We start from the raw sequence: 12,302 nt of genomic DNA, 5'->3' as shown, positions 1-12,302 counted from the left end.
TCGGCGCGAGCTTGACGCTGTCCTATTCCAGAGGAGGGCGAGTTCAGCGAAAATCCAGTCACCCTGTCACTCATAATTAAAGAACCACGGCTGGAGTCAACTGGTAGGGAAAAAGCTCGGCCCGCGGAGGTACTTCATTCGTGGCTTGTTATTGTTGTTGGACCTCGCGGTAGCGGCGGCTCCCCCTGCTCCTCCTCCACTACAGCAGCACACGGCGAAAACTATGAACCGGCGCGGCGCGGTGGGACCTTCGCCTCGCGTCCCGCCAACCGGGAATCGCAGCACTTTTTCGGGCTTCAACTACTAAAGGCACGACCACAACAAAACGCAGCGCGTGATAGCCTTCCATTTTCGTTTTATTATTATTCTTATTTTTTTTTTTTGGGGTGGTGCGTTTGTAGAATAAAGCGTCACCGGCGAGGCTCGTCCAACGTTTGTTCGACATTTCGACTACCACCAGGCGACTTTCGAAGGACTCACTGGTAAACTATGCCACATTTCGAGGACACATAACAAAAAAAAAAAAATACATATTTATCTCACTCAAAATGTGCCCCATACACTTGAAGCTTTTTATCCAGTAATGATTCCTCATATGGTTGTTTTGTTTTTTTGCAGGCACAAAGAGGACACTCCCAAACCGGAGAGTTCCATTCTATTGCCGAACTCCCAGACGGGGAGAAGCCAGCGAGCGGCAGCTATGAGCGGGGGGGACGTTGTGTGTTCAGGGTGGCTGCGAAAGTCTCCGCCGGAAAAAAAGTTGCGACGTTACGTAAGTACACTTAAAAAAAAAAAAAATACAAAATATATTTTTAAAAATGTTGTGACTCGGGACGTTTTTGTGCGGTGTTGTTAAACGTCGTGTCATGGCGTTGATTTCCTCGGGCCGCGGAAGTCTTTCTTTGATTTGTCCGAATTTCGTTTGCATTGTCAATTTTTTTGAAGTGCAGGTACTTGAAGGGAGCACGTTGTTGTTTACCTGCTAGGCGCATGAGTGCTCCCTTTTTGGCACTCAGAAAAAAAAAATGGTTCATTGCACTGTTGTTTGAATGCAAGAAGTATAATGAAGGAAAACTAAACGAGAATTTGTGTATTATAGTCCTTAAGGAAGTGGCTCGCTTGGGCATCTTGACATAGATACTTGGCATAGAAGAGTTAAAAAAAGCCAATTACTTTATAGAGTAATGCAGTGATTGCTGAACAAAAGACTTGGCACTGTGCATTCTGTTCTCATACTGCTGATGTTAGATTTTGTTATTATGCTGGGTTGCTTTACGTCTTATTGCACTAAGTAGCGAGGACTGAGACACCTCTAGCACTTTTGTTGTTGTACTACTGCTTGATTGCTTTGACTGCATCAAACTGCACATCTAATAGCAATGTGATAACTCCTTTTGTTGCTACTGCTTTATCACTTAAAAAAGTATTGTAAGGAAAGAGATGCCTGTCCTACAAATGTACCTTTGGTACTGCCACTTCAATATGTCCGTATTGTATTAAACAGCCAGGACAGACGAAGGTATCACTTTTATTTCCTGGAACATACAGTGAAGAAAATAAGTCTTTGAACACCCTGCTATATTACAAGTTCTCCCGCTTAGAAATCATGGAGGGGTCTGAAAATTTCATCATAGTAGACAATGTCCACTGTGAGAGAGATCATCTAAAAAGAAAAATCCAGAAATCACAATGTATGATTTTTTTTTTTTTCCAACTATTTATTTGTGTGATACAGCTGCAAATAAGGTATTTGAACACCTGAGAAAACCAATGTGAATATTTGGTACAGTAGCCATTGTTTGCAATTACAGAGGTCATACGTTTCCTGTAGTTGTTCACCAGGTTTGCACACACTGCAGGAGGGATTTTGGCCCACTCCTCCACACAGATCTTCTCTAGATCGGACAGGTTTCTGGGCTGTCGGTGACAAACACGGATTTTCAGCTCCCTCCAAAGATTTTCTATTGGGTTTAGGTCTGGAGACTGGCTAGGCCATGGCAGAACCTTGATAAGCTTCTTACAGAGCCACTCCTTGGTTCTCCTGGGTGTGTGCGTCGGGTCATTGTCACGTTGAAAGACTCAACCGCGACCTATCTTCAATGCTCTGACTGAGGGAAAGAGGCTGTTCCACAGAATCTCACAATATATGACCACAGTCATCTTCTCCTTAATACAGTACAGTCGTCCTGTCCCATGTGCAGAAAAACACCCCCAAAGCATGATGCTACCACCCCCATGCTTCACAGTAGGGATGGTGTTCTTGGGATGGAACTCATCATTCGTCTTCTTCCAAACACTTTTAGTGAAATTATGACGCCCCCCCAAAAAATCATGTGATTTCTGGATTTTTCTTTTTAGATGATCTTTCTCACACTGGACATATACCCATGATGAAAATTTCAGACCCCTACATGATTTCTAAGTGGGAGAACTTGCAATATAGCAGGGTGTTCAAATACTTGTTTTCTTCACTGTAGCTTTAGCCTTATGGACTGATTGACTGGCACAAAGACAAAACCAATGTGTAGAAATACAACTCACCATTACGCTGAATTTTGTTGTAATTAGTGGGAGCCATACAGATTGTTTCTTTTCAAGTAGCAGTAATGTATCTTATATGCGGAGAAAGAGAGAGAGGAAGAGCGCGGTTTGTGAGATGCCATTAGCCTAAAAAAAGCATTTTTCTGTTTCACTTGCGCTTTTATCGTATTTGCGGATAGACTTTCATATTTTGCAAGCAGCCATGCTACTGGTGTCATTTTTGGTGAAAAAAATCAACACACTTGTATATTATTACGGCCATCTTCAGTATGCTTACATTGTCACAATGTCGGTGCACGTTGGTTCCTACATCATCCCTGATGAATAGAATTCCTGTCAGCACACAGTAGCAAGGTGACAAGATTTCCCCAAAATGACAGTTATGTATATTAGTAATGACTTATTTTTTTCGTAAACTTGTTTTTTATGGAGGATTTTATTTTTTCTCAAAGTAAACGAAAGCAAAGGTTAATAGTGAAGACACATGCAATGTCCTCAGGTGTTGAAGCAGGAACTACATTTTGCTGGTGATATTCATTGCTGGTGTGTGTGGTATCGTTGCCTTTTGAGGAATTAGAGATGATCTTGGCTCAATCAGAGTATGGATTACCGTTTGGAAGTTGCGCAGCCACAGCCGCCTCCCCTCCACACTTCCCCCTTGATGGAGCTTGTGGAGAGTTTTATTTGTGAACAAAACCGCTGGTTGAAAATGGATATTGCATTGTTACAAGTATGATATAATTGTATCCCTCTTTCTGTGCTATCGATCATTAAACCATTACCTTGGCTGAAGTCAAAATCAAATGACGTACTTCTGTCGAGTTGGAAAACTCCCAGTGGATCGGAGGATATGTTTTAAATTCTTGAATCACTACACGGTTGCAAGAGGATATTTCCTGACTACAACAGAGAATTCTCTCTATTTTTTTTTTCATTTTGATTCTCAGCCATCAATAATAAAATAAAATAATAAGGTGGTACCTCTCTCGCTGTTTGTAACCATCCATCTATTTTCTTTGACGCTTATCCTCATAAGGGTCGCGGGGAGTGCTGGAGCCTATCCCAGCTGTCAACAGGCAGGAGGCGGGGTACACCCTGACGTGGTTGCCAGTCAATTGCACGGCACATCGAGACAAACAGTCGCACCCACAATCACACCTAGAGGCAATTTAGAGTGTCCAATTAATGTTGCATGTTTTTGAAATGTGGGAGGAAGAAGGCTGGAGAAAACCCACGCAGGCACGGGGAGAACATGCAAACTCCATACAGGCGGGCCCGGGATTGAACCGGAGACCTCGGAACTGCGTGGCCAACGCTTTACCAGTTGCTCCACCGTGGCGCCCGTTTGTAACCACAGCTTGTCGATTGTTCCATGAACAAGCAAAGTCCAACTGATTGGCAGTATGTTAAGAAGTCGTGGGGAAGGGAGGTGTACCAGACACGGGTCGCAGTGCAAGTTCACAGTGTTTTTGCATTTATACATTTTTCATTTTGGGGTGTGACTTTGCTATTTAATATTCCCGTTTCCATGCAATTCAGTCTAATTTGAACAGGATTTGCTGCTGACAGGCCAAGTTTGGTCCAGATAACACATTTTACAGCAATATGATGTACTAGTGAGAAACAAAGATTAATCCAGATGTGATTTCGATCACATTTTACACAGCAATGCAAATGCCAAATCTTTTCAGACATTTACGGATATGTCGAATCTGATTTGAACCAGATTTGCTGTGTATGTTCATACAAGGACAAGGAGCCAAAATTAACCTCAATCTCATATAGATTGGGCATTAGTTAACAATGTAAACGTTACATATCCTCGCTGTTGTGGAGAAACCTCATATTTTTTCATATTTTACAGATTGATACTATTGGCCAGTCCCCAAGAGGCACAAGGGTCAATTACTGTTTTCAAGGTATCCTGCAGTTTTAAAAAGTCAAACCCGGTTATAAAACTGCTTGAATTTGCACTGTGTGGTCAGGGCTTCATGTTTTTTTTCTTTTTTTTTTTAAATCACATCACTCATGGCTTTTAAACCTTTAAACATAGAAATTGGGAAGATACTTTTTTGGTAACTCAACCGACATGGTATTGTTTGATTTTTCTGAAAAGTAGTGGATCTGAGGTGTGTACCCGACAGAGTCAATATTCATGTCACTGTTAACACGGTCTGGTGTATTTATGCATGCAGGGGTCCGATTAATCTGAATATAATCCAGATTAGGAGAATTCACCCCCTCTGTGTGAGATACACAACACTTTAGAGCAAAATTTCTCTTTTAAAATGTTTCTTACATTGCCCGGTACAATGCCATGTATGGTCGTTACTACACTACCGTTTCCAAGGCTGGAATGACAATAAAAAAAAAAAAGTCTCTTGATTCTTAAAATAGTTTCACCTTTGAGCTTGGACAGTTTGCGGCCAAAGTCAAAGTGTGTCTAATCACAGCTGGGTACTACATACAAGGATATTGTAATAAACCTTATAAAGAAAACAAAAGAATGTATTTAGTTTCATTTTGAAGCAACAAGACCTCTTTATAGCATGTTTTTCATTTATTCACCCAAAAATGAAGTCCTAATATGCAAAGTTATGTGAGCATCAAAAGATTGCTTCTGGCCTTTTGCCTTTTCCTCAGATTTATTTGTGACTTTTTTTTCTAAAAGGGCAATCTTTAGAAATGACATCTGGCGAGACCACAGTTAAATGAGCATCATCAAAGGATTAAGATTAACTAAGAGAGAGATTAAGATTTTTTTTTTTCCCCCTTTGATTTTTGGACATCCTTCTTCTGACGTAGCGACGCATCTACTGATAATACTGTAGTGAGTCCGAGCAGCTGTGTGAATGTGCAATCTCAATTTTTGTCTGGTTGCCTGAAATGGACAGCCGAATCCACTGTAGATTGTTTCCAATTTAGAAAATGCTCTGTAGGGTGATCAGCAAATGATTAACACTACATTTTTGCTTTTTCCTCAGACTCTTTTGCAACAGTTATTTGAAGTTGAAAGCTATTTTGCCATACCCGGAATGAACAAGCGTCAAAGAATTAAGTCTACATTTAAAAAAAAAAAAAAAAAAAAAAATCAATTTTTTAAATAACATTTATTCCAAATGGAGCCCTGCTTTTATGACGTGAGATCATGTAAGACCTAAATTAAGGCATCAGAAATTTAACTACACATTTTGCATTTTGTTTTGCTTCTCAGATGTTGATTCCAAAAGGACTGCCTTTATTTGTTGTCGTCACGCAAATACCCATCGTGGTGGGGCAAGCGAGAGCGCCAGTGATTAAAGAAAGTACAGGCCAGTTATGTATGAAAGGGTCAGGCAAATAAATCCTGGCTCCTCTGTTGCACATTTTAGAGTATTAAGTATTCAGTCCCGTTGAACTTTTCAACCTTTTGCCACATTTCAGGCTTCAAACATAAAGATGTAAAATTAAAAGTTGTTGTCAAGAACTTTGTCGCGCCACCTTTTGCTGCAATTACAGCTGCAAGTCGCTTGGGGTATGTCTATCAGTTTTGCACATCAAGAGACTGAAATTCTTGGCCATTCTTCCTTGTAAGCAAGCTCGAGCTCAGTGAGGTTGGATGGAGAATGTTTGTGAACAGCAGTCTTCAGCTCTGCCCACAGATTCTCTATTGGATTCAGGTCTGGACTTTGACTTGGCCATTCTAACACCTGGATACATTTATTTGTGGTCCATTCCAATGTACATTTGGCTTTATGTTTTAGATCATTGTCCTGTTGGAAATCTCCATCCCTTCTCAGGTCTTTTGTAGACTCCAACAGGTTTTCTTTCAGAATAGTCCTGTATTTGGCTCCATACATCTTCCCATCAATTTTAACCATCTTCCCTGTCCGTGCTGAAGAAAAGCTGGCCCTAACCATGAGCCTACCACCACCGTGTTTGACAGTAGGGATGGTGTGGTCAGGGTGATGAGCTGTGTTGCTTTTACGGCAAACATATCGTTTTGCATTGTGGCTAAAAGGCTCGATTTTAGCTTCATCTGACCAGAGCACCTTCTTCCACATGTTTGTCTCCCCCAGGGGGCTTGTGGCAAACTTTAAATGAGACTTTTTATGGATATCTTTGAGAAATGGCTTTCTTCTTGCCACTCTTCCAGAAAGGCCAGATTTGTGCAGTGTATGACTGATTGTTGTCCTGTGGACAGACTCTCTGAACTCAGCTGTAGATCTCTCAGTTCATCCAGAGTGATCATGGGCCTCTTGGCTGTATCTCTGATCAGTCTTCTCCTTGTTCGAGGTGAAGGTTTAGAGGGACGGCTGGGTCTTGGTAGTTTTGCAGTGGTCTGATACTCCTTCCATTTCATTGCTTACACAGTGCTCCTTGAGATGTTTAAAGCTTGGGAAATTTTTTTGTATCCAAATCCGTCTTTAAACTTCTCCACGACAGTAACTTGGACCTGCCTGGTGTGTTCCTTAGTCTTTAAAATGCTCTCTGAACTTTAAACAGAACCCTGAGACTATCACAGAGCAGGTACATTTATAGAGAGACTTGATTACACACTGGTGGATTCTATTGATCATCATCAGTCAACATTGGATCATTCAGAGATTATCACTGAACTTCTGGAATGAGTTTGCTGCACTGAAAATAAAGGGGCCGAATAATCTTGCATGCCCCACTTTTAATTTTTTTTTTTTGTTAAAGTATAAAATATCGAATAAATTTTGTTCCATTTTACGATTGTGTCCCACTTGTTGTTGATTTTTGACAAAAAATTAAAATTTGATATCTTTGTTTGAAGCCTGAAACGTGGTGAATGGTTGAATAGTTCAAGGAGGCTGAATACTTTCATAAGGCACTGTATGTGCCAATTTACCAGGAATCTGTGGAATGTAAAAAAAAAAAAAAAAAAAAAAAAAAATGTGATTCTTGTCAGAGCGCTCACCCTCCCCTGAAAGTGGAAAATTGCTGGGTCAACTTTGTACACCTGTTTACTCTCAGTGACATTCAAGAGAATGGATGAATGAATAGAGTTAATGACAAATGTTAGGGAAATACTGCCTTTTACAATCATGGCCTACAGTTCTTTAGGATTAAGTTTCATTTCTCTGGAATACCCTTTTTTTTTTTTTTTTTTTTTTTTTAAATAAAACCACCACGGTCTGAAAAGCACATCATGGTTCTGTTTTACCGCGTGTCATCATAACACACCACAAATGACTCTTATTGTACACATTTAGTCAGTCTCCATGCGGCTTGTGATGACAAACATAGAGACCGCTAAAATTTGGAAATAAATTTTTTTTTACACAAAACCACACTGAAATTTTACATTAAATCATTTTTTTTCATTGACTCTGTTGCTTAAAACTTTCCTAATGTAAGGTTGTGTTCATTTTTTTTTCTTTTTTAATAAAACCCATGCCTTTTCTGTTCAAGAAAATAGATGGCTAAGGTGTGCTCTGGAGCGAAAGTATGTGTTTTGATGAACAGTTCTGTCAGGAAATCCAGACGCTTGTGTCATTAGTTGTCTATCACTTTTACCAGTACATGCGGGACAACCCAGATAATTTTTGTAATCTTGAAAAAATCAACATAAATTGCATTTTGGCTCAAAAAACATGAAATGTATAGTATTACTAAGTGCCGCACAATATAAAGTCATTCATCCCTTTTCCATAGTTATAATTTTTTTCTGGTTTGCCTTGTGTCTGGGCAAAGCTAAACAGGTCGTCATAGGTCATCATGTTTCCACTTCGATCTGATTGTGAGTTTAGTTTGTCCAGTTGGCCTATTGATGCTACGGATTAGGGTTGAAAGGAGAGAATTATTGAACCCTCCACTTCACAGAGATTTATGCCCAACTTGTCGTGTTCTGAAACAGTCGTCCAATGTGAAATGGCGACGTGGTAAGTGTGGCGCAAAATAAACAAAAGGCTCTAGATTAAGCGGCGAATTCATGAAATCTGATTAGCAAGTCGAACAAAGAACAAGCAACCACTTTCTGTTGTACCGCCATTTCTCAGATTTCCCCCTCTCCATATGATCCATGAGACAAAGAAGCTGGCCAAACAGGATGCAGCTACATGGCATTACCCTCTCTCTTAGGCTTGCTATGAGCTGGCGGACAGGCCGCGTCGCCACCGCAACGCCTCCATTTGACGTCTGTGAAATGGATTGTGCCGGCCATTAATAATTGAATGTCCATTACAAACAAATAGACATGAAATATTCAGAGGGGTGCTGCTACAATTGTTAGCCTCCCACTTTTGGGAGTAACACCCGCGGTGAGGTACACTCATGTATCAGTTACGTGGACACATGTTGTCAGCAGTATGACAAGTTGAACACTACCTGTAAGAGAGGATCAGGCATTTGTATGCTTGTGCTGTCTATGCAGAACCCAATGAATGTGGGATAAAAGGATGTAATAGCCAAACACAACTTTTCCAGTTCTCATACCATGCCAGAAAGCAGAAAATTACTTGGTCATCATTGGTTACAGTACCCGATGTGATATTTGAAATGCTTGTCTGAAGATGAAAACTGCCACAACGTGGCGGGAGAAGTGGGTCGTCAACTTCACACCCATATTCCTGGCACCACAGAGTGCCCTGACATGATTCTGTTGTGGTTGTGATACGACCGACCCCTGTAGACAGAAAATTGGTAGACATTCTCTAGGGCTGATGTATATAGTACTTGTCGGACAGTGATCATTGCCGTATCAGGGCGGGAGAAGTCACTTTCAGTTGTTAAGTTTCACACCCTTGTTATTGTATCATAGAAATAATACTCTTGGGTAGGTCAAAAGACAATTCTGATACAATATCTGAAGGCAGAGGTCTTCTTGTGTAACATATAAGACCGTTTGTGTCAATTGTCAGAACAGTGTAGTACGGTACAACTGAGTGGAATGTGTTCTACTTCACATCCAGACCTGGCATTAAGGAACTAGTTACTCCGCTCATACTACCTTCGAAGCTGGGAATTTATCACGTCGACCTTGACCCCTCGCCATTCCTATCTTGTCTTGTTTATAAAGAACAGTGACACAGGAAACCAGTGAAAAATATCACATTTTAGGAGGGATCTGACCATGTGGCATCGCTCTGTGTCACTATCGAGATTGTAAAGTGCAAGTAGTATCTGTGAAGTTGACAGTTAGAGCGTTGTAGTGCAAAAACATCTAATCTTAAGTGATATTTTTTGTGTTGGAGCTTGGCAACCAAGCCAGAACACTCACCAGAAAAAGAGGCTGCAGAATTTTTTTCTTTAAAAAAAGAAAAAGATATGCCGTTGTATTGGCCAGTGTGGGAAAAAAATAACTGCGAAGTCGGGCCAAATATATGATCGTGTGCATTCCCCGAGTGCTTGTAAAAGCAGGGGAAACTCCTTCAGCTCAATGCAAGTGCTGCACCACAATGACTATGAATAACTTTGTTGTCGTCTCTGTCGGGGAGGATGGAGAGAGCGAGAGGGATGAGAAAAATACAACACAGCCTCTAAAGCAACACCGTGAGCTGGCCTCCGCAGAGAGCAGCTCGATGTCCTCTTCTACTGCTTTTTTTTCTTTTTTCTCTCATACCCAGTTCCCACCGCCTCTTGGCAGGCGGTGGCGGGAGGAATGCGAGTCTGTTCTGTTCTCCGATCTTGCTTGGTGGAGACTGTATCCTCTTTGAGATACAGATACTGCAAAATTGGTGCATCACAGCCGAAACAGGCTTTTTTTTTTATACAGAGCCCAGCAAACGCGGGATATTGCGGGAGCATTTTCATACAGAGACATATTGCTGCATAAAATACTTGTAGGGCAGGATCAATTACTGTAAAATGGGAGGAGAAGTCACTTCTGGGGTTTAAACTTCATACCCCTGTCCTGGTATCACAGAATACACTTGAATACCCTTGTATTCTGTGATACTACTTGAAACGGTAGATATTTAGCAGGTTGAAGTGACAGAATGCTTCTTGCATGGCCAAAATGTCTGCAACAGGACGCGAAGAGTGAGTGTCAGATGTTCAGCTAACACACCGTCTGTCCTCACACGCCTTTTTTATGACTTTGGTACTAGGACCCTTACATAGAACAGCGACACGGCCAAAGGCGGTGTAAGGATCGACTTGCCCTGCAATGCAATGCAAACTTGTGATTGTTGTTTCTGCTGCGCGAGTGATAGAGGAGCCGCTCCCTGGCGCCCCGGCGAAGCTTGGCCTCCCCTTCCTGTGTGAGACGCTGATGGCTACCAGATGGCGGGTCAAGGAGGGAGGAGGAGGGGGTCTTAAACTCTTTATGCTGCTTTGCTGCCTGTCCAATTGGGATGGGCATGTTTAAATGAATTTCCCTTGATTGAGGAATATTAAGCATTTGAATTGCTTTATTTCATATGACAAATATCACAGCATATCTCAAACATAAGCAGAAGTCAGCCAGTATAAATATACACGAGGGATGAGCAGTTTACTACTAAGAAAGATTAATGAGCAATCAATCCATTTTTATTTGTTGGAAGAATCTCTAGCTGAATCTTCTGACCTTCTGTTTCGATGTCAACATTGTGATGAAGCTTTTAACCGTCAAATCGATTCACCTGCTGCTTGGTTATGGACCAAAATTCTTACCAGATGGTCTATAAGAATCAATCTATCACAAAATTAAGATGGCAGTTGGTAGAATGCAGATCCTGTGAATGCTTTGAGGAAGTCGTCTTCCACGAGGCACATCACCAATGGATACAGCATTAATTAATTGATTAGTCGACTAATCTCAAACTTTGGTCTGACCACATTAAAAAAAAATCGTTCTGCAACAACAGAAACCTTGAATGGCACAAAAGAGACCTCCGCCAAGGCTAGGCATTTCTGAACAAGGACATAACTGATGTTATGAATTTAATGAATCAAATTACTATACTGATCCTAAACCTTCTGGCTGGATTAAAAAAAAATCTGTAACAATTAAACAAGAATGGGTAGAACATGGACCTCAAGCAAGTTTTAAATAGCCACTTTTTAATCTGACAGTGTTCCTATTACAACTTTGTCAGTAGTCTTTTTCTTTTTTTCTTGAAAACTAATGACTATTTTTATTATGTTATTCTAACATTCATTTCCCTGTGGCTCCAAACCACCTTTGTGTAATCTTAGTAGTAGGTGCCATTGCCAAAGAAACATGAAATTTCGCTAATTACAGGTACACAATATTTTAATTCATTTTAAATGAAAAGAATAGCAATGTAACTTTAGGGTATGGTTTGATGATTGTGGAAAAATCCAGGGTACCTGATCCCACAGTAAAAGTATTTATAATTCCCTACAGTATATTGGGTTTAAACCGTATCGATGCAAAAAATTAGGATCACATTTCACGCATTCAGACATCAGATTAATACATTTTCAAACTCCTCTATTATCTTGAAAAAGAAATGGCTTAACAATGATTTGATTTCTACAAAATTTACATGTAGATGCAGCAAAAACTCTTCTCTCAACTTAGCTCCTCCCTGACATAAAAAAAAAAGTTTGTTTCAGTTGAGCTGTATCACACCAGTAAGCTTCCTCGATATGTACTACTTTCTTATGGAGACAGAGCTTTGGCACCATCTTGTGGTGGCTTGGGGTGCTTCAGAAAGACCACAAAAGTGAAAAGGTTTTCAGCAAATTGCTTTGCATAGCTTCCATTAAAGGGGGAAAAAATCCTTGCAATAAGCGAGTTCCTGACTAGTGAAACACGGCTGAGGTGTTTCATTGTCTATCTTTTTTTTTTTAATTTTTTTTCACAT

At 40.6% G+C, this 12,302-nt stretch overlaps 1 protein-coding gene across 2 annotated transcripts in view; it reads left to right on the top strand.

The window, feature by feature from the left end:
- gab1 (GRB2-associated binding protein 1) overlaps positions 1-12,302 on the top strand; it is a 66,621-nt gene continuing 54,319 nt past the window's right edge. The window contains exons 1-3 of one of the 2 annotated variants that reach the window (XM_061830229.1): positions 7-103; positions 206-482; positions 619-772. In XM_061830229.1, the coding sequence (XP_061686213.1) occupies positions 701-772 (72 nt within the window). In that variant the 5' untranslated portion in view covers positions 7-103; positions 206-482; positions 619-700. Of the gene's footprint in view, positions 483-618; positions 773-12,302 lie in introns of both variants that reach the window. The other variant, XM_061830228.1, reaches the window with a different exon arrangement.

This window comes from Syngnathoides biaculeatus, chromosome 9 (genome assembly GCF_019802595.1).
Source record: "Syngnathoides biaculeatus isolate LvHL_M chromosome 9, ASM1980259v1, whole genome shotgun sequence".
In the NCBI taxonomy this organism is placed as follows: Eukaryota; Metazoa; Chordata; class Actinopteri; order Syngnathiformes; family Syngnathidae; genus Syngnathoides; species Syngnathoides biaculeatus.
Note: the sequence above shows the minus strand (reverse complement) of the source record. Positions and strands in the feature narration are given on the sequence as shown.